The sequence below is a fragment of the Corythoichthys intestinalis genome, chromosome 17, assembly GCF_030265065.1.
Source record: "Corythoichthys intestinalis isolate RoL2023-P3 chromosome 17, ASM3026506v1, whole genome shotgun sequence".
NCBI lineage: Eukaryota > Metazoa > Chordata > Actinopteri > Syngnathiformes > Syngnathidae > Corythoichthys > Corythoichthys intestinalis.
Genome location: NC_080411.1, coordinates 12,199,881 through 12,220,420, shown reverse-complemented (window position 1 = coordinate 12,220,420; position 20,540 = coordinate 12,199,881). Strand labels below are relative to the sequence as shown.

General features: G+C 39.8%; 1 protein-coding gene across 5 annotated transcripts in view; it reads left to right on the top strand.

Annotated features, from left to right (window-relative positions):
• LOC130905495 (netrin receptor UNC5D-like) overlaps nucleotides 1-20,540 on the top strand; it is a 477,495-nt gene that overhangs the window by 422,133 nt on the left and 34,822 nt on the right. For all 5 annotated transcript variants that reach the window (XM_057818979.1, XM_057818978.1, XM_057818977.1 and 2 more), the window contains 4 exons: nucleotides 11,702-11,879; nucleotides 14,679-14,846; nucleotides 14,926-15,090; nucleotides 15,167-15,199. In XM_057818979.1, the coding sequence (XP_057674962.1) occupies nucleotides 11,702-11,879; nucleotides 14,679-14,846; nucleotides 14,926-15,090; nucleotides 15,167-15,199 (544 nt within the window). The remainder of the gene's footprint in view (nucleotides 1-11,701; nucleotides 11,880-14,678; nucleotides 14,847-14,925; nucleotides 15,091-15,166; nucleotides 15,200-20,540) is intronic.

The window sequence follows — 20,540 nt, the reverse complement described above, 5'->3', positions numbered from 1 at the left end:
CATGTCGTGTTAATTGGAAAAAGTCCTTAGTTTTTTTAAGTCCGTCTATCAGAGGTGAGTACACGAACCCTATTGTACTGTTAAGCCTTTATTGTTGTTGTTTTTGAGATGTTACTAGTTGGCCCAGAGCGCTATGCTAATTAGAAAAGGAAAACTGTTATGTTCACTGTTTGTTAACTCTTTGTTAATTGCGATTTTGCACCACCTAGTTGCCAGAGTTACAAAAGGAAGTAGAATTTCTGTTACAGCCTTTTATATGATGGGTGTTTCAATTACCTTTCATAATCAACCTGCTTAAAAAATAGCATATCAGCCTCAAATATCAGCTTACAAAATCAGCTATTGACATTGGCAATCGGCTAAAGCTATTTCTTAAAAATCCGCATCGGCCTTTGAAAATCCCATATCGGTGGACCTATAGTTGTAACGTTGTCATCTGGCAATAGAAATGAATAAAAGATGAGCAACAAGGAAAGACCCTCGTAACGGCGACTCATTCTCAATGAGTCGTTTAAACTTTTTGACTTCTTGTGTTCTATTTTAAGGGATTTGCGCGGGACAATATCACACGGGTGATATTTGTATCTTCAAACTTCTCTGGCCGTATTTAAAAAAAAAAAAAAGCTAATAGAAAATATAGCGTCCTATCCTCTGCAAGACTAAAGCAGACGTAAGCTCTTTTTGCTATCAGGCGTGCTAAGCTTATTGCTGCTATCACAGCGGGGCAGCAGATAACATGGACGCCTCTTCTTTGCATTAACGTCACAAAGCAACCGTAACGCCGGCGGAATATTCCGGGTGGCTTCCAAGGCCTTTCTTGATATATTTTTTTAATAATAGAAGCAGGATGGGATTTCAAGAGCGAGTTTGTGTCTAATAAATAAATATCCGATGGGAGGGGCCGTAACCTTTTCAACCTAGCGTCATGAAAAAGACAAGAGAAGCTTGCCAAATGTGGACCAAGCTATTTCCTGCTGCTGCTGGGATTTGCTTGACTTTATGGATTATTTACCAGCACTTTGCGCTTTGTCACACGCATCGATGCATCAACACACTGATGACCACAAGGCATACTAGTAAGATTCATATTCAGCAAGCACGTTCTACCTAGTGATGCACAGATACCAGTTTTTGCTCCCGATACTGATTCCGATACATTTTTTTTTTTTTCTAAGTATGCAATATTTTGGTTTGTTTTTTTTGGCAGACCGGTTCAGTGGTAGAGTAGTCATTCTCCAACCTAGAGGTTGTGGGTTCGATTCCCTGCTCTGTTGACTTTGTCTAAGTATCCTTGAGCAAGATACTGAAGCCCATGAAGCCCACTCCTGATGCGCCATCATCAGTTGGTACTGAGAATGTGTAGTGCCATTAAAGTGCCCGTGACACGAACAAGCATGTTTATATCTAGAGATGCCGATCGATCGGGTCCGATCACGTCATTTCAAAGTATCGGAATCGGCAAAAAAATATCGGCCATGCCTTTTTTTAATATATATATATCTTTTAATTAAATCGTTTTCTAATTGTATTTAACGTTACAGACATAATATGTTACACTCATCCAGAGTCTTTAGGCTTATGGTAGGGTTATCAAATTTATCCCGATAACGGCGGTAATTAATTATTTTAAAAATGTATCACGTTAAAATATTTAACGCAATTAATGCATGCGCTGCACGACCCACCCATGCATTGTCGCGCTCAATCTGAAATGGCGCCGTTTTACCTATATAGAGAGATAAAAGGCACCGTAAAATGAGTAGAGTGAATTTTGGCAGCCTTTGGAGCCTTTTTTAAATGGCTAAAGCCTTAAAACCCCTCTCCCTAAGATTAGAAATATCATGGGAAGCAATGTGGGGAAGCAAGGTAGCAGTTGATCTTTTTCTTAACGCCTTATTTTATTTCCCAATACAGAGAAGATATATCAACTGGTGGCACTATGCACAGTCATGGTTCCACTTCCCGTCATGCATTTGGGCAGGGCTACAGTATCATTTACTGAGAGCTCAACAAATACACTAGATGGCAATATTTAGTCACAATATACAAAGTCACAAGTCTTTCTATCCGTGGATCCCTCTCATAGAAAGTATGTTAATAATGTAACTGCCATCTTGAGGATTTATTGTCACAATAAAGAAATAAAGTACTTATGTGCTGTATGTTGAATGTATATATTCGGCCGAGTTTTATTCATTTTTTTCTCAATGCATTGCCAAAATGTATATGATCGGGAAAAGTTATCGGGAATGATTGGAATTGAATCGGGAGGAAAAAAAACAATCGGATCGGGAAATATCGGGATCGGCAGATACTCAAACTGAAACGATCGGATCGGGAGCAAAAAAACATGATCGGAACAACCCTACTATTTATACTTTTTTTTTTAACTAAATAATACTCACTTGGTAAATACCGTAATACTAACAACACTAATTCTAACACCTATGCCAACATTGTGGCTGTGAGCATTGTCCATGATAGCACAACAGCTTTACATTGCATTACTATTACTGCTCTAGTAAAATGTCTCACTGTAAAGGTTTGACATTTTCCAAATAATAATTCCTCAAATTGAGAAAAGTAGTCGCACGCCGTTGCTGAATAAGATGTACTCTTGAGAGTAATTGCCGATATTATCTCACATTTAAAAGGGAACATTTTCATTCTCACCCAACCTGCGTGCCTATTTAAATTGTAAAAGATGCACACTTTTGTTCTGTTTGCTTCTGATTCCCGTGGGCTTAATTGCTGATAATAGCCGGCGATATCACCGAGCATTTATAAAGCAAGCCGTAATATTGTCACACAAACTCTTGTCTTTGTTCCCGCGGTTATGTGCTCTCTGCGGCAAAAGCTGTTGACCTTCGTTTCCAGGGAAACGCTCAGGATAAAGCACTCATGCTCTTTTCTCCCTTTTATTGTAACGCCCAAGACTTTTCAACGGGAGGCAGAAAGCCACCGCTGCCATAATTGCGCCAGTCGAAGAATAATCGAATAGCGTACGCTCGGAAACGTGGCGCTTGATTGCACCGCCAAGCGAGGGAAAAAACAGCTTACGAACTGGAAAGAGCGAGAGACGTGACCGTCCAGCGGGGGTGCTATATTACAGCTGCATAATGGAAGACAAAGAGCACGGGGGTGAAAAAAATCAACAGTGCTTGTCATGACGTGATTTATTGATTATTTCCCGCCTTTCAACTGGGGTTGCTTGCAAAGTGCAAAGCAATCACCGAGTTTGTTGGCTGCTGTGCTAATCCCTCAGCGACTGGACGCCAAACACAAATGCTACGCTCAAGCAAGCACACGCCGACACACACCAATGTACAAATACGCGGAATTCCCAACGGAACGGAGTTTTTAATCCTCAAATAAAACGATGTGAATCACAGTGCGTTCCACCCTGGATGAACAGCTTCTAACGCTAATGTCAATTTACTGCAGCGCTCAAGCGCGGAGGCCAGCGTCTACGGTGCGTCCTTCACTAGGGATTGAATGGCAATGAAATCGAATTTTGAGTGCTTTGTCGATTGCAGGAACATAACATATTTGGCAAAAATGTTCATCCCGGTGAAAATTTACATTTGGTTGATGGTTGATGCTAGAAATGTCCCGATCGATCGGGTCGGATCAAGTCATTTTCAAAGTATCGGAACCGGCAAAAAAAATATCGGACATGCCTTTTTTTAATATATACAGTGCCTTGCAAAAGTATTCGGCCCCCTTGAACCTTGCAACCTTTCGCCACATTTCAGGCTTCAAACATAAAGATATAGAATTGTAATTTTTTGTCAAGAATCAACAACAAGTGGGACACAATCGTGAAGTGGAACAAAATTTATTGGATAATTTAAACTTTTTTAACAAATAAAAAACTGAAAAGTGGGGTGTGCAATATTATTCGGCCCCCTTGCGTTAATACTTTGTAGCGCCACCTTTTGCTCCAATTACAGCTGCAAGTCGCTTGGGTTATGTTTCTATCAGTTTTGCACATCGAGAGACTGACATTCTTGCCCATTCTTCCTTGCAAAACAGCTCGAGCTCAGTGAGGTTGGATGGAAAGTGTTTGTGAACAGCAGTCTTCAGCTCTTTCCACAGATTCTCAATTGGATTCAGGTCTGGACTTTGACTTGGCCATTCTAACACCTGGATACGTTTATTTTTGAACCATTCCATTGTAGATTTGGCTTTATGTTTTGGATCATTGTCCTGTTGGAAGATAAATCTCCATCCCAGTCTCAGGTCTTGTGCAGATACCAACAGGTTTTCTTCCAGAATGTTCCTGTATTTGGCTGCATCCATCTTCCCGTCAATTTTAACCATCTTCCCTGTCCCTGCTGAAGAAAAGAAGGCCAAACCATGATGCTGCCACCACCATGTTTGACAGTGGGGATGGTGTGTTCAGGGTGATGAGCTGTGTTGCTTTTACGCCAAACATATCGTTTTGCATTGTGGCCAAAAAGTTCAATTTTGGTTTCATCTGACCAGAGCACCTTCTTCCACATGTTTGGTGTGTTTCCCAGGTGGCTTGTGGCAAACTTTAAACGAGACTTTTTATGGATATCTTTGAGAAATGGCTTTCTTCTTGCCACTCTTCCATAAAGGCTAGATTTGTGCAGTGTACGACTGATTGTTGTCCTATGGACAGACTCTCCCACCTCAGCTGTAGATCTCTGCAGTTCATCCAGAGTGATCATGGGCCTCTTGGCTGCATCTCTGATCAGTTTTCTCCTTGTTTGAGAAGAAAGTTTGGAAGGACGGCCGGGTCTTGGTAGATTTGCAGTGGTCTGATGCTCCTTCCATTTCAATATGATGGCTTGCACAGTGCTCCTTGAGATGTTTAAAGCTTGGGAAATCTTTTTGTATCCAAATCCGGCTTTAAACTTCTCCACAACAGTATCTCGGACCTGCCTGGTGTGTTCCTTGGTTTTCATAATGCTCTCTGCACTTTAAACAGAACCCTGAGACTATCACAGAGCAGGTGCATTTATACGGAGATTTGATTACACACAGGTGGATTCTATTTATCATCATCGGTCATTTAGGACAACATTGGATCATTCAGAGATCCTCACTGAACTTCTGGAGTGAGTTTGCTGCACTGAAAGTAAAGGGGCCGAATAATATTGCACACCCTACTTTTCAGTTTTTTATTTGTTAAAAAAGTTTAAATTATCCAATAAATGTTGTTCCATTTCACGATTGTGTCCCACGTGTTGTTGATTCTTGACAAAAAAATTAAATTTCATATCTTTATGTTTGAAGCCTGAAATGTGGCGAAAGGTTGCAAGATTCAAGGGGGCCGAATACTTTTGCAAGGCACTGTATATATTTTTTAATTAAATCGTTTTCTAATTGTATGTAACGTTACAGACAAAATGTCTTACACTCATCCAGAGTCTGTAGTTTTGGCTTAAAGTAGGGCTATCAAATATATCAAGTTAACGGCGGTAATAACATTTAAATATTTAACGCAATTAACGCATGCGCTGCACTACCCACTCACGCATTTTCGCATTCAATCTATAATGGCCCCATTTTACGTACTCATAGAGTTAAAAGGCAACGTAAAATGAGTAGAAAGAATTTTGGCAGCCTTTGAAGCCTTTTTTTAATTGGCTAAATCCTTACAATCCCTCTCTCAACCATTAGACGTGGAGAAGAAAGGTAGTAGTTAATCTTTTTCTTAACACCCTATGTTATTTCCCAACGCAGAGAAGATATATCAATTGATACCACGACGCACAGTCATGGTTGCACTTCCCATCATGCATTTGGGCAGAACAGTTAAATGGCAGCAGTATTTACTGAAAGCTCAACAAATACACTAGATGGCAATATTTGTCACAATCTACAAAGTCACATTTATCCTTTAAGAATTACAAGTCTCTCTATCTGTGGATCCCTCTCACAGAAAGAATGTTAATAATGTAAATGCCATCTTGAGGATTTATTGTCGTAATAAACAAATACAGTACTTATGTACTGTATGTTGAATGTATATATTCGTCCGAGTTTTATTCATTTTTTTCTTCATGCATTGCCAAAATGTATTTGATCTGGAAAAATAATTGGGAATGATTGGAATTGAATCGGGAGCAAAAAAAAGCAATCGGATCGGGAAATATCGGGATCGGCAGATACTCAAACTAAAACGATCGGGATCGGATCGGGAGCAAAAAAACATGATCGAAAAAACCTTAGTTGATACATACCTGTCAAGTTGTACGGTTTCAGCGTAATTTGTACAAGTGAGAATTGATTTTTAAATGCGTACGCCGTACATTTTTCGTGGAGTAGGGTTTTTTTTCTCCTTTCGGATTTTGTCGCTGTTTCGGCAACAAGACAATGTGCGTTACTATGCGTTACTACGTTGGTTGAATGACGCGAGAAAAGTCAGAGACACGGAGAGAGAGGAATGTTTGTTGTGACACCATAGCAAACGCGATGCTAGGCTAGGTGGCTCCAATATTTCCTGACTGTAGCCGACAGCCTACAATCTACACCCAGATATCACATGCATATGGCGGAAAACACTCAGGTGACTTGAAGTTCCGCTATGAGACCCCCAATTTAGCCAACTTTCAAAACTGTCCGATATGCATGTGTGATACATCATTGGAAAGCTTAAGATCTCAATTTTGGGGGGGATGAAAAATTTTGAACAGAAGGGCATTTTAAAAAAAAAAGTTTTTTAAACAGTAAAACCCTGTCTGGAGGTGAGACCGCGCGAGAGCAGAATTACAGACGCCATGACTTTAACGAGATATTATCACATCCTTACCTTGTTTTGATCCAAAATCTCCATGTAGCATGTATCACTGAGTGTCAAGACACAGCTGTGAATGGCCACAGCTGGATTTTTGGGGGATTTTATGGGTGAAACACGGTGAAAAAACAAGGGTCGCAGAAATCGCAGACATCAAGGAGTGGTCGAGATTGTCTTTTTCATATATACATCCATTTCAATTTTTTTGTTTTTGTTTCGATCGATTATTTATTATCTAACATATCGGAGAAGATGCGACAGTACAAAAAAAAATGCAATTAAGCGATAGTTAAGAGGTAGATATCCGTAACTTTTTTAAAGACGCCATTTTTTTTCATTGTGACATAATTTGTTTAAAAGTTTAAAATATGTGAGTGAATAATTTTTTAAAGTCGTTTTTTTTTTTTTTTTTTAATGAAATATGAGACATGAATGAATGATTCTAAGCTAAAAACGACAGAAATTTTGAATGATAAATATAATTTTCGTTTTAATGACTGGGTTGAAACCAAAGCGGTTGCGAGACGTCTGTAAACGGGTTTTTTCAGGGTAAAACGGACAAATTAAAAATAGTTTGGGGGCTTAATGTGCCATGAATCTGCTATGGAAGTATATAGATGTATTGTAATATCAAACACAACAGTTGTTTTGGCTTAAAATACAGTAGTTTCTCTTAAAGAGGAGTGCAAGAGCAGAAACTGTTTTTTTCAGTCTGTGTTTACCGCCATATAGAACTACATGCGAAATGACAGACTCGGCGTCGTTAGTAAACAGCCGCCATTTTAAAGCAGTAGACTTCTCAGAAAGGCTCTGTTGTAGTGGACCTAAGTAACTTTTTGTGTAAAATACTCCTAAATCAGCAAAATCTTGACTTGAATCTATCTTTAAATGATGAAACAGATTTAAAACGTTTACATGTAGAAAGTAGACAGAAGGGAACTAATGCAAAAACGGTAGCAATTTTAACAACTTTAATAGTTGATTCACAACATTAAATGACTTCCAAACATAGCAAAGGTTACTATGTTTTTTGTTAGGTTTTTTTTTTTTTTTTTGGGGGGGGGGGGGGGGGGTGGAAAAAAAAAAACATGAAAGGTAACACCAGTTACTTTGCCAGGTAACTAATTACTCTTACATTCAGGTAACTGAGGTACTAACTCAATTACTTTTTGGGAATAGTCATTTGTAACTGTAATTTATTACTTATTAATAGTAAGATAAACAACACTGGTCATAAAGATGAAGTCTGCAGAATGAAAAGTGACGAAAGTGTAGATTTTATTCTGCCAATTTGCCTGCAACTATTGCTGATCACTTCTCATAATTAGCAAAAGAAATGTTCTCTGACTCAAAGATTGCATCGGTAAGTATATTTTATCAATTGACCTTTATAATTTATAATTGGACACACTAATGAACTACCTTCAAGTCAAACTGAATTGCGAGCTGAAGTGTCATGAAGTGCAGCCATCAATAATACATGATAGAAATTGCCAAAAGTGCCACAATTAATTGGGAGTCATACAAAATATTAAATTTGGATCTCACGGCACCACTACTTAATTCACTTAAGTTATGTAACATATTTTTGTATATGAAGTACATTTTTTATTCAATTTTCAAAACTTTTGTCTTGCCAAAATTTGACCTTTATGTCGTCATTAAATGATAAATCATTTTTCAGTGAAACAAATATATTTTTGTACATTCAACATCATTTGGGAGGATCTTAGCTTTCATATTTCTGAAACCAATTGAATAATTAAAAGTCAGGTTATTAGCAATTGTTTCTACAAAATGGATAAGCGACAAGACTTTTGTCAGGGACTGTACAGAAATATCGTGAGTAGTTCATTACTGTACTTAGGTACATTTTTTGTGTATCTGTACTTTACTTGAGCTCAAACATAGACTTCATTATATATTGACATGACACTTCCGCCAGACCCTGCGCCAAGCCTACGGTAGGGGTTTTCCCACACTCAGCTTCAGTTAAGGCTAAGTAATGCTTCGCAGTCGGTCACAGTAATTAGTAAAACCAGCAAGTAAAACCAACGCAACGCCGGATTTAGGTTGAAAAAGTACAAAAGCTGTACCGCATACAAACAGGAAGCATTGTCTCAGGAGTGATTTGTTCAAGGATTCAGGGTAATTATCATAATTTTCATACCACGCATGCATTTTGAAAAGTTACGGCATTGCCGTAATAATTCGCAATATATATGTAAAATAAATGCTAACCTCCCGGTTTGTGGCTTTTATCCACGAACTGAGGCTGTTTTACGTTCATATCTGTAAAGAATTCAGGGATTTAAGCATTGATTCACAAGAATTTTCAACGTAAAAAGCTCTGTGTGGTGATAAGGCAGCGCCACAGTGGCTTAAAGACTCGCAGCACATTCAACATACAGTGGGGAGAACAAGTATTTGATACACTGCCGATTTTGCTGGTTTTCCCACTTGCAAGCCATGTAGAGGTCTGTAATTTGTATCATAAGTTCTCTTCAACTGTGAGGGACGGAATCTAATACAAAAATCCAGAAAATCACATTGTATCATTTTTAAATAATAAATTTGTATTTAACTGCATGAAATAAGTATTTGATACATTACCAACTAGTAAATATTTCGGCTCTTAGTTCTTTTTTAAGAACCCCTCCTGTTCTCCAGTCATTACCGGAAGTAACTGCACCTGTTTGAACTTGTTACCTGTATAAAAGACACCTGTTCACATGCTCAAACAAACAAACTCCAACCTCTCCACAATGGCCAAGACCAAAGACCTGGGTAAGTACATCAGGGATAAAATAATAGACCTTCACAAGGCTGGGATGGGCTACAGGAAAATAAGCAAGCAGCTTGGTGAGAAGGTAACAACTGTTGGAGCAATTATTAGAAAATGGAAGAAGTTCAAGTTGACGGTCAATCTGCCTCGTTCTGGGGCTCCATGCAAGATCTCACCTCGTGGGGCATCACTGATCATGAGGAAGGTGAGGGATCAGCCCAGAACTACACGGCACGACCTGGTCAATGACCTGAAGAGAGCTGGAACCACAGTCTCGAAGAAAACCATCGGAAGCACATTACGCCATCATGGATTAAAATCCTACAGCGCACGCAAGGTCCCGCTGCTGAAGCCAGTGCATGTCCAGACACGTCTGAAGTTTGCCACTGACCATCTGGATGATGCAGACGAGCAATGGGAGAAGGTCATGTGGTCGGATGAGACCAAAGTTGAACTTTTTGGTCTAAACTCGGCTCGTCGTGTTTGGAGGAAAAAGAAGGATGAGTACAACCCCAAGAACACCATCCCAACCATGAAACATGGAAGAGGAAACATCTTTTTGGGGGCTGCTTCTCTGCCAAGGCTACAGGACGACAGCACCATATTGAGGGGAGGATGGATGGGGCTATGTATCGCCAGATCTTGGCTGACAACCTTCTTCCTTCAGTGAGAGCCCTGAAGATGGGTCATGGCTGGGTCTTTCAGCATGACAACGACCAAAAGCACACAGCCAAGGCAACTAAAGAGTGTCTCCGTAAGAAGCATCTTAAGGTCCTGAAGTGGCCTAGCCAGTCACCAGATCTGAACCCGATAGAAAATCTATGGAGGGAGCTGAAAGTCAGTGTTGCCCGGCAGCAGCCCCGGAATCTGAAGGCTCTGGAGAAGATCTGCATGGAGGAGTGGGCCAAAATCCCTGCTGCAGCGTGTGCAAACCTTGTCAAGGACTACAGGAAACGTTTGGTATCTGTAATAGCAAACAAAGGTTTCTGTACCAAATATTAAGTTCGATTTTTGTGGTGTATCAAATACTTATTTCATGCAATTAAATGCAAATGTATTATTTAAAAATCATACACCGTGATTTTCTGTTTTTTTGTATTAGATTCCGTCCATCACAGTTGAAGAGAACTTATGATACAAATTACAGACCTCTACATGCTTTGCAAGTGGAAAAACCAGCAAAATCGGCAGTGTATCAAATACTTATTCTCCCCACTGTATTTACGTAAAATAACTGCCCGGTTCTTTGCTCTTTTAACAACGGATTGAGACTGAAATTGAGACACGTCCAGATCTATAAAGAATTCAGGGATTTACGCATTGATTCACAAGAATTTTCAACGTTTTCAATGGCTTAAAGACTAGCACAGGGGTGGCCAACACTGGTCCTCGAGAGCTGCAATCCAGCTTGTTTTCCATGTCTCCCTCCTTTAACACACCTGAATCAAATGATCAGCTCATCAGCAAGCTCTGCAGTTGCCTGATAACAATCCTGATCATTTGATTCAGGTTTGTTAGAGGAGGGAGACATGGAAAACAAGCTGGATTGGTCAGGCCTGGACTAGCAGCACATTCGACATGTTCACATAAAACAAATGCTAACTGCCCATATTTTTTGTTTTTAACCAAGAATTGAGACTGTTTTACGTCCATATCCATAAAGAATTCAGGGATTTAAGCAAGAATTTTGAACGTAAAAAGCTCTATGTGTTTCCACTCTGTCAGCTTTGACGGAGATAGGCCCCCTATTAATCGGCCCTGCGCCCTGTGTCCCGTCAATATATTATGAAGTCAATGGTACAAATATGAAGTGGTACTTTTTCATTTTACTTAACTAAATTTTAGTTTTTCTGTAAAATTGTGCTATTGTTGAAACATCTCATTGGTAAAACTGGTAAAGACCACTGTGCTGGCAAAAATAAAAATATAACAATGCTGGTGTAGTCCAATGTAGTAAAACTACTAAAATAAGTATTTTTTTTCTGAAAAATTCACTCAAGTAGATGTAATGGAATAAACGTAACGCGGTACTACAGATCTCTAGAGTAGACCCACAAAAAAAGTCTCAAGAAGCCATGCCTAAAAGACAATCACTGCCACTGTCTATGAAAGCTTCATAAGTGAAATTCTGTATTTTCCATCTTCAGGTTGAATGGCTGAAAAACGACGAGTTTTTGAGCATCGGCAGCGGTGTCACAGATGCTAAAGGTGACCACCGACTGGTCATCTCTCAGGCGCACCTCTCCGATTCCGGAAACTACACCTGTATCGCCAGCAACATCGTAGCCAAGCGACGCAGTTCCACAGCTGCAGTCGTCGTCTTTGGTGAGTTAATAAAAGCCTCAACTATGCACCTTTTTTTTTTAGATTTGTTTCCGAGTAATTTGTGTTTTATTGCTTTTCGGTGTGATTTAGTCGATAGAGACGGGCAGCGGAGCCGCCTCAGGAATTAATCGGGTTCTTCCCATCAATCACTCATTTCCATAATGTTCGTGATGGCCCGATGACTCGTTCTTCCCGTCTGATGATAGTCAATGAGCTGACATGTCGCTTTGGTGGCTGCAAATCACAGACAAACGTGACACTCAACGCCGTTGATCATTGTCGTCTCGCTGATGAGCTCTGGAGACGCTTCTTTTTTTTCAATTTAGTGCTTGTATCAATCATCTATCATCATTTTTGTACTGCTTTCTTTGGGTACATTTACTAAACAACTGCACTCTGGAGTAGAAGTAAACAAACATTGCATGAATCACTCTGAATCGTTTTTTGGTGTGAACTGGCATTGCTCCTTCAAGGTTTTAGAAGCTGCTAATAGGATTACCAACTCCATGTTTAAAAAAAGGGACACTTCATTGGTATAGACTAGAGATGAATATCGGATCGGACGCCGATATGGGCAAAAAAATGTGCATCGGTATCAGATCGGAACACGGAAAAATTCCAATCCAGACTTCCGATCCAGTTTTTTTTTTTTTTTTTTCCAACTCCGGTCCGGGTTTTCCAGCGCACCGATTTACATAATCCATTCCAGTTTTTGATTCGGTTTGCTTAAAATCCGGTCCGCATTTTACGGCACACCTTCAACACACTACATTTACTTTGCCGTCTCCCAATTTACCTAGAGACTTTATCGGTAAAAATGTCAGCTGTGTGGGATCATTTCACCTTAAAGGAAGACAAAGACGAAGAGGCAGAGTGCAACATATGCCACAATAAAGTCAAGCGTAGTGGTAAAGCTGTAAGAAGTTTTGATACAACCAACCTAATCAAGCATTTAGCGAAATACCACCACAAACAATATGAGGAGTATGTTAAGAAAACCGAAGACAAAAAGAAAGGTCCTACGCAACTAACACTGGCAGAAGTTTTTGCTATGCGTTACAAACTGGCACTCGACAGTCCCAAAGCCCAGGGAATAACAAGGGTCATTGCCGAAGAATTCATTCTGGATGACGAGCCATTATCTCACGTGAGTAAAGACGCACCATCCAACACTTAGAACCACGGTACAACATGCCCAGCCGTCATTACATCCTTCAGCGATTCGGCCGTGGAAGATTCGCGAACGATTCACAAACATCCAAATTCCGATTATTGAAATATGTCAAGTAAAGCGGAACTAATACACAGCGCGGTCAGTTTCTCATTGCGTCCCGAAAGTAAACATCATGCTTGTCGTAGACCCGGGTAATGCCAATGCTCAACTCACGGCTTTAGCTCAACTCATGCCGCTGGATAAAAAAAGACAACAATACCTGACTGCTGCTGACAGCCGCTACAAAGTACGTCAACGTCGTTTTACTGGAGATAGTAGATATCATATGTATATAGAACTAGATACAACACGAAAGACTCGACTGCGTTAGCATCAGTGAAGTATTGGAAACCAGATGCGTTAGTAAACAGCCGCCATCTTAAAGCAGAAGACTTCCCTAGTAGGCTGTTATGAACCTTCCAAGCGAACCTAATTAACTTTTTATCTAAAATACTCCTAAATCGGCAAAATCTTGACTTGAATCTATCTTCAAAACAGTTTTCAAACTTTCACATGTCAAAAGTAGACAGAAGGGAAATTATGGAATAACGGGAGCAATTTTAACAACTTTAACAGTTGATTCGCAAAGTTAAATGAATTGAATTTAGTTTAAAGCTTCTGATACAGAATTGCAACCCTAGCTGCTAACCATTACGTTATGAAGGAGATGTTGCCGTTTCTCGTAGGCACCGTCTAATTGTTTGCATTACTCTAACACACGTAATATAAAATAAATAGCACTTAATGAAAATAAGCAGAATATAGGGCATAAAAGATACACAACACCAACACCATCTTATCACAGAAGCCTAACGTGTGCGTCATGAGCAAGATTGACGCACCAACTCTCGGAATCATTTCTCCCGGGCACTCCAGGACACAGAGCAGGGCGTTCTGTCCTAAAACAAGTAGCATCAGAGAACGCCCAATATCCAACTGATAACACAACTGACAAGACTCCAAGAGCCCCCTTTGTCTCTGAGGTGGCAGAATCCACATTCTCGTGGCCCGGACAACAGTAACTCCCGGATCTTCCTGTCCAATCCAGAGAAAGACAATAATCCCTAACACACCCTTCTTCCTGCCCACGGCCCGCCCCATGAGAGCTTTCAAAAGACTGAACATTTATATAACAACTGTCGCTTCTCGGGGACATTTCGATGTATCCGTTGTTTTGCTGACCCTGGATCCAGCATTGCCTCTCCGTCGTCTGTTTTGCCTTGCTTTTGAGTTTTGACCATTGTCGACGAATAAATTGTCAACCTGTTTTCGGTAAGCCTTCTTTAAACCGTTGAAAATGGAGTCAGTACAAGGGGTTAACATAGGAGTGAACGCGCGGAGTTTGGCCTCGCCGGCCGACTTGCTAGGGCAGCACCAGCAGGACGCCATCTGATTCGGCTGTCGCAGTTCCGGCGGCTTGGCCGGGAGGCCGAATTCCTTCATTTATTTGTCATCTATCCACAATACGGATATGTATCATATTTATTTATATGTACATATTTAATATCCCTGCACTTCTAAAGTACCATTATTACCTCATATTTAATTATTGTACTCTAATGTAATTATATTTTAATGTCTTCCAGTAAATGGCGGCTGGTCCTCGTGGAGCGATTGGTCAGCATGCAGCGTGCGTTGTGGCCGCGGCGTCCACAAACGCTCACGCACGTGCACCAACCCGGCGCCACTCAATGGCGGATCCTTTTGCGACGGAGCGTCTGTGCAGAAAAGCGCTTGCACTGCGTCATGTCCAGGTATAGCTAACCACGTTGAGGTTGACGTAGCATCAGATTAGCTTAAACGCTTGTGTTGTTGTGGTTGTTACCCGGCTAGTGGACGGCGGCTGGGGCACGTGGACCGAGTGGTCGGCATGCGATGGCGATTGCGAGAGAAGAAGGAGCCGTGAGTGCACGGCACCAGAACCTAAGCACGGCGGACGGCTGTGTGACGGCGTGGCGCTAGCTACCGACAATTGCACCGGAGGGCTTTGCACGCAAAGTGAGAGTTACAACACAAAGTGTATCAGAACAGATGCAAGATTAGTGAGCCGTGTTATATTATTTTATGTTTCCAGATGGAAAATTGCAACGGGATGCCAAACCACAAGGTGAGCTTTAGCATCTGTGTGTTATATTCGTAATAACGCTAACATTTAGCATTTGTATCGGTACTGATACGACACTAAAATGACAACCACTATAGGAGAGTACAAAGAAATAATGTGCCAATGCTGCGCAGTATGTACTTTTTGAGATCTAGTTTTCAAACACCGGTCGCCCTACCCAAGATCGTCGCCAGCTATGCACAGCGCCGTATAAAGGATGATGATAGACGTCCAATTGTGTGGCGTGTAATTATCCTTTTTGCTGTGAATTTAGATCAGTTCATCAAAAGTAAACGTCCAATCCATTTGAAGTGAGAGGTCGACATGCAGCCATATTTACAAAGAATTCAGTGATTGAAGCATTTATTCGCAGGAATTTTCTTCTTTGTTTACACATGGAGGCTGCTAATTTTCGTAACCGGCTATCCTCATAGTTGGCAATATTTGCACGAAATAAATGCTACCTGTACATTTTTTGTTGTTTTTTGCTTTTAAACAAGAATCGAGACTATTTTACGTCCATATGTATAAAGAATTCAGGGGTTTAAGCATTTTTTCACAAGAATTTTTGCCAGAAAAGCTCTGTTTACGTTACACTGCCACTAGCCTCATTCGCTAACAGAATAGCATTGTACTTCAACAGATATACGTAAAAATAAACGCTAACTGCACGGTTCCTTTGCTTTTAACCATGAATCGAGACTGTTTAACGTCCATATCTACAAAGAATTCAGGGGGTTAAGCATTTATTCACAAGAATTTTCACCAGAAAAGCTCTGTTTACATCAGGCGGCCGCTAGCCTCATTCGCTAACAGAGTAGCATTGTGCTTCGACAGATATACGTAAAATAAACAGTAACTGCACGGTTTCTTAGCTTTTAACCAAGAATCAAGACTGTTTTACGTCCACATCTACAAAGAATTCAGGGGTTTAAGCATTTATTCACAAGAATTTTCACCAGAAAAGCTCTGTTTACATCAGGCGGCTGCTAGCCTCATTCGCTAACAGAGTAGCATCATACTTCGACATATATACATAAAATAAACGCTAACTGCGCGGTTTCTTTGCTTTGAACCAAGAATCAAGACTATTTTACGTCTATATCTATAAAGAATTCAGGGTTTAAGCATTTATTCACAAGAATTTTCACCAGAAAAGCTCTGTTTACGTCAGGCGGCCGCTAGCCTCATTCGCTAACAGAGTAGCATTGTACTTCAACAGATATACGTAAAAATAACCGCTAACTGCACGGTTTCTTTGCTTTTAACCACGAATCGAGACTGTTTTACGTCCATATCTACAAAGAATTCAGGGGTTTAAGCATTTATTCACAAGAATTTTCACCAGAAAAGCTCTGTTTACATCAGGCAGCTGCTAGCCTCATTCTCTAACAGAGTAGCATCGTACTTCGACATGTTTACATAAAATAAACGCTAATTGCACGTTTTCTTTGCTTTGAACCAAGAATCGAGACTATTTTACGTCCATATCTATAAAGTCCATAAAGGGCTATTCTATTCTACAATAAGTTGTGATTGTATATAGAATTTATTATTAATCTATTTACATATTATTCATAATTGATCCTGCATGTTTTCCTCAAGTATTAAGTTTCTGATGTTAAATTGATTGATTTATTAGCTGTTGAAAACTTGCAGTAAGTTTAAAAAAAAAAAAATTTTTTAAATGCTATTTTGGTCAAAAACTTATATGATATGTTAAATATTACTATTTGTGGTGATTTTTGTACATACAGTGTAAAATCTGAGACTTTTATAGCCATTTTAAGTTGTGTTAAACATAAAACAACAACATAAAAAATAATTAATCGGGATTTTATAAGGGAACGACTTTGAATTTTTTTATGCCGCTGCTCATGGAGACTCTAAGGGGCAGTTTACATGGTGACTCTCCGAGAAGACGAAAAATTTCAAATTTGCATTTATATGGTTCCGTCTCCATTCGAACAATGTTGCAATTCCGCATGAAAACGATGTAGTATTCATGCCAGGCCCTAGGGGGCAGTGCCAATTTACAAGACGACAGCGAATGATGCACTTTGACCTCCTCAGCCCGGAAGGCAACATGCCTGCCCACTCCAAGCAATAACATTTTCTTTTGTTCAAAAAGGCACAAAAATGGAAACATTCAACATACCGTATTGGCCCGAATATAAGACGGTGTTTTTTGCATTGAAATAAGACTGAAAAATTGGGCCTCGTCTTCTTTTTCCGTTCTAGACGTTATACCCATTCATGACGCTAGATGGCGCCAGATGTCATTGAAGCGATGTAAAGTCATGACAAATCTCAGCTACTCTCAAGTTTAACCAGTTTGCATTATTTTATTGCAATGTTTTGCCCTTATTCAGATTTGTTTCAAGACTACAGTTAGTTAGATTTCACTTTGATGGTTAATGCAGTTATTGCAATTTTGTTATTTCATCACAATAGATTGGTTTATTTACATTTCAAAAACCAGAAGCCATTCATTTACGAATGTGATTGCACTTTAGTTTACATATCTAAATGTTCAGATATTAAGATTTGAATGAGGCAAAATAACATGCTATTTTTCTCAAATATTTTGTTAGAATTATTTGTTTCAGATGTACTGTAATTATTTTCTGTATAAAAATTTGGTGTTGAAAAAGTCTTTTTTCAAACTTGAGTCTTGAAAAAGAGGGGCTCGTCTTATAATCAGGGCCGTCTTATATTCGGGCCAATACGGTATTTAAGTTTAAAAATATTATTTAAATAGTATATTAAAGCCAACGTTCTGCCATTTGCTGTTTTTAATGTTTAATAGCACCGCTACGCACGCCCAATGTGATGTGTACGAGTGCTGACGTTATCTTTTGATATACATGCAGCGCAAGCCCCCGTCAAGCCCCCGCAATCGAATTCTTCCACTTTGGAGACAGGATTCAGAATTTTTCGTCTTTGCCGACACCATATGCATGCGAGGCAATTCCGCTACTCAGTCATTGCGTCTTCGTGTCGCAGAGTCGCCATGTAAACTGCCCCTTAGATAGGTGCCTGTTTTGGTTTTAGGTCGGTCTGGATCAGCTTTGGTTTTGAAAATATTTGAAGTTTTTGAAAATAGGCCCCCTACGAATTGGCCCCGTTTCCCGTGTCAATGTCAATAGATTATGAAGTTTATGGCTGGCTTTAACGAGCCAGAGCTGCAAAAACTGTGCCTCATGTAGCTCCTACTTTGCACCAAAAGATGGCTTTGGCGCTTGAAGTTTTGTTAAAAAATTTTTTTTTTTAAATGTGTACTGTATATGAATTTTTAAAATGAGGTAGCATTGGGCGATAACACACAGCCTGGAATCAGAATTGGTTTCATGTGCCAAAAAAATGGTACTAACTTTTGGAGAACATTTTTTATGTACAAATTGGATTGATTTTCTTGTTCTACCAAGTCCCAAGACCAAAAAAGTAAGGGACTTTAAGTGCAAATGAGGCTTAGTAGTCCTTGCTTTGACTTATCCTCACTTTGTCTTCGGCTTTGTTAGTTTGTCCCAAACTTTGCAAGCCCTCAATTAACCTGCCAGTGGAAAAAATGTTAATGAGCTTTCATTATTTTTCCCATTTTTTTACACTCCTTCCTGCTGAGAGGATTTCTCCCAATGTCCCTCTTGGATCTTGTTATCTTCGCCTAACAAGCCAGCAGCCCATTGCGCCTGCTCGCCGTTTGGTCCTTGGTCCTAGTTTCTGTTTGGGCCGAGATAGAGTTTCCAACCACTGAATTAACGCAAAGCATTATTGTACGTACTCGTAGGTGATTCCTTAACACGCCAAGTAGAAACCACCTGAAAGTTCTTTTTGTTTTTCGAGATCCTACAGACCTTACTTGCTAACTCCCATAAGTCAATCATACTCAGTTGCTTATAAAAGTTACCGTATTATTTGGACTATAAGTCGCACCTTAGTATAAGTCGCAACAGCCAAAAAATGCATAATGAAAAGGAAAAAAACATATATATATAAGGGGATAACCGAAGTTAGCTTTCATTTTGAAAAAGTAGTTGTAAAAAATAAAACTCAAATTTTTTAAATAATATGAATTTATTGATAATATTGTAACATATAACCTGGTGTATTCAAAGAACAATATCTTCAGCTACATCATGATTGCTAAAATTTAACAGTGACTTTTGTAATAATTGTATGTATTTCTATCATGTCTTATGATGGCTGCACTTCAGCTCGCAATTCAGTTTGTCTTGAAAGTTGTTCGTTAGTGTGTCCAATTATAAATTAAAAAGGTCAACTGATAAAATTAACTTACCGATGCAATCTTTGAGTCAGGGAACATTTCTTTTGCAAATTCTGAGAAGTGATCAGCAATAGTTTCAGGCAAATTGTGTTCGGCAACAAATTGGCAGAATAAATCCCAGAACCACACGGGGGAACCTAGTGAATGACCTACAGAGAGCTGGGACCACAGTAATAAAGGCTACTATCAGTAACACAATGCGCCGCCAGGGAATCAAATCCTGCACTGCCAGACGTGTCCCCCTGCTGAAGAAAGTACACGTTCAGGCTCTTCTGCGTTTCGCTAGAGAGCATTTGGATGATCCAGAAGAGGACTTGAAGAATGTGTTATGGTCAGATGAAACCAAAATAGAACTTTTTGGTAGAAACACGGGTTCTCTTGTTTGGAGGAGAAAGAATACTGAATTGCACCATACCCACTGTGAAGCATGGGGGTGGAAACATCATGCTTTGGGGCTGTTTTTCTGCAAGGGGACCAGGACGACTGATCTGTGTAAAGGAAAGAATGTATGGGGCCATGTATCGAGAGATTTTGAGTAAAAATCTCCTTCCATCAGCAAGGGCATTGAAGATGAGACGTGGTTGGGTCTTTCAGCATGACAATGATCCCAAACACACAGCCAGGGCAACAAAGGAGTGGCTTCGTAAGAAGCATTTCAAGGTCCTGGAGTGGCCTAGCCAGTCTTCAGATCTCAACCCCATAGAGAATCTGTGGAGGGAGTTGAAAGTCCGTGTTGCCCAACGACAGCCCCAAAACATCACTGCTCTAGAGGAGATCTGCATGGAGGAATGGGCCAAAATACCAGCAACAGTATGTGAAAAGCTTCTGAAGAGTTAGAAAATGTTTGGCCTCCGTTATTGCCAACAAAGGGTACATAACAAAGTATTGAGATGAACTTTTGGTATTGACCAAATACTTATTTTCCACCATGATTTGTAAATAAATTCTTTAGAAATCAAACAATATGATTTTCTGTTTGGTTTTTTTTTTCCCGACATTCTGTCTCTCATGGTTGAGGTTTACCCATGTTGACAATTACATGCCTCTCTAATATTTTCA